At 44.5% G+C, this 2500-nt stretch overlaps 1 protein-coding gene across 1 annotated transcript in view; it reads left to right on the top strand.

The window, feature by feature from the left end:
* csmd3a (CUB and Sushi multiple domains 3a) overlaps positions 1–2500 on the top strand; it is a 393918-nt gene that overhangs the window by 222373 nt on the left and 169045 nt on the right. The window contains exon 41 of the mRNA XM_063199008.1: positions 1905–2021. Within this exon, the coding sequence (XP_063055078.1) occupies positions 1905–2021 (117 nt within the window). The remainder of the gene's footprint in view (positions 1–1904; positions 2022–2500) is intronic.

Raw genomic sequence — 2500 nt, 5'->3', positions numbered from 1 at the left:
CACAGACACACACACACACACACACACACACACACACACACACACACACACACACACACACACACACACACACACACACACACACACACACACACACACACACACAAAGGCATGCAGACATGCAAACATTCAGAAGGTCTACACTCATGGACTCAGAATACACTTATACATGTACAAAACAATGTACACAAAACAACTACCCAGACACTCACACTCACAAACAACACATAAACGCGTACAAAAGCAACATATCAATGCAGAGACGCGCACGCACACACGCACGGACGCGCACACACACACACACACACACAACCAGCAGGAACACTGACAGACACAAGAGTTCTCCATAGGGTGGAGTGGCACCGCTCTGTGGCTAAACAAACCAAAGAATGTGCTTTGAATAATTCAGACGCGCACTTTATTGTCAGGCCAGTACACTCTTTACACCTTTAGGCTAGGAGACAAGGCAACACAAGGCTGCATTTTGTAACAATGGGCTTGCCCCCCTAATGAATCTCATCAATTCGCCCTCCATGCAGGCGAACAAAATAATCATTTCCGCAGCGCATACCATTTATAACGCTCATCAGTATGACAGACATCAGTCATCAGGTGTGTTCAGGTGCTGGAGGCAATGCAGTCCTCCATGGGTTATACAACTTGACCCTATTCAGACTGGGCTTTTTTGGCATTCCTGGGCCTGGGGGAGGGGGCTCTTTTGACCCCCCCCCCTCATAATTATCTGGTATTATGACGTCATTATGACATCATTATCTTATTATGCCCGAAATATCGCCATAATGGATTTTCCAACAAATTTAGGTAATGCACTTAAATTTTAATGATTTTATGCTTCAAACCACTTAAATGCTCACAAAGTTGTCTGTTGCTAATGGAAATAACAAAAAAATATGAAAAAATATGGCGTCATAGATATGGTAAAGTGATTTTTGGTCAGACATACCTGTCAGAAAACCGTTGCCATGGCAACGGCAAAAATGATAAACCTAATCTTTCGGAACCTAACTGTAGCCAACTAAATGTTTGGAAAAGTCACAAAGTTTTGTAGTCATAGCTTAAGTCGTTAAGGAATTATACAACATCAAAGTTGGTGCGGGCACTTTTAGCCCCCCCCCAGTCTGGATAGGGTTAAGCACATCTATGTATATATCAGGCTGCAGCATTTACCATGCAACCAATGTTACATAGGAAATCATGTAACCACACAACCAATGTTATGTAGGAAAATACAGCCATGTAAGTCAAGGCCAAAGCAAGTTTTATGGCATGTGCTTTGGCATGTGTGACACTGTTGCGAAACAGACTCTGGAGAGAGTGAGAGGAAGGGGTTATTTATCGAGCGCCGCTGCTCGGTCGGCCTCAAATGAAATAAGTCCTGACGTCATTGTGAAGGCATCAGGGTTGCATTGTTGGTAACGGACATCATGTGGCGAGCGGGAGGAAGCCAAATTGATTCACGCCACCACTGAGCAAATGGGAGGTTCAATGCGAAGTATTGACGTCTCAATTTAGGCCCTTTAAAGTACTGTAAATGGACACAGTCATTCAGACTTGCCATTCTGTTTACCCTTGACGAAGGCGAACGCTCGCTCACTCACAAGCTTGCATTAGCGCTAAACAAACACAGTGGCCATGCCATCGCCTCCCTACCTCCCTCGCAACACTTCAATTATGTTATTGGCGTTAATGAACCCAGCCGCATGTTCGTTAGCGGTTCTTAACAATGCTAGAACTGATTCAACAGTTTAGCACGTTTGTTGCAGATTTGCCAGGCTACCATCCAGCCAGTCTTTCACACCCACCACGAGGCTGACTGTTTTTTTCTTCTTCTTCTTCTTCTTCTTTTCTGTATTGTATTTGTGCCTGCTCTCTTATCTCCACAGCCCAGTGTGGCGGCTCCTTGACAGAATTCAACGGGGTGATCCTGAGTCCTGGCTTCCCAGGGAATTACCCCAGTGGCCTTGACTGCGACTGGACCGTAAAACTCCCCATTGGCTTCGGTGGGTTTGTCAAACATCCAGAGCTCGTTTTCTTTTTTCCTTCCCCCCCTTTTTTCTTTTTTTTGTCTACAGGGTACGCAGTCCACCCACCTACCCACCCAATCTGACTCAGTTCAAACAAGCTGGCTGGACTGGACTATATGTGTGTGTGTGTGTGTGTGTGTGTGTGTGTGTGGTCACACCCAATTTTTGTCTTTTTCTTGAAATTGCATTAACCTGTGTGTCAACGTCATTACATTGCCTCTGTTTGTCTAATTCCAGCATGCCTAAGTGTTTTTCTATGGATTTCCGTGAACGTAATAGACTTTCACATGCCATTATAGCGTTATTGAGAGAGGCATGAAAGGAAACGGCAGTGACATATACGTATGTTCGTAAATAAATGAAAGGAATGAATGGAAGAAATCATTAGACTTATCCGTATGTCTAGGCTGAGGAAAAGGTTGCTTTGTGACCTTGCCATTTGGGTTGTGTGTGGT

The sequence above is a fragment of the Engraulis encrasicolus genome, chromosome 5 (genome assembly GCF_034702125.1).
Source record: "Engraulis encrasicolus isolate BLACKSEA-1 chromosome 5, IST_EnEncr_1.0, whole genome shotgun sequence".
NCBI lineage: Eukaryota > Metazoa > Chordata > Actinopteri > Clupeiformes > Engraulidae > Engraulis > Engraulis encrasicolus.
This window is presented reverse-complemented; position numbering and strand designations above follow the sequence as displayed.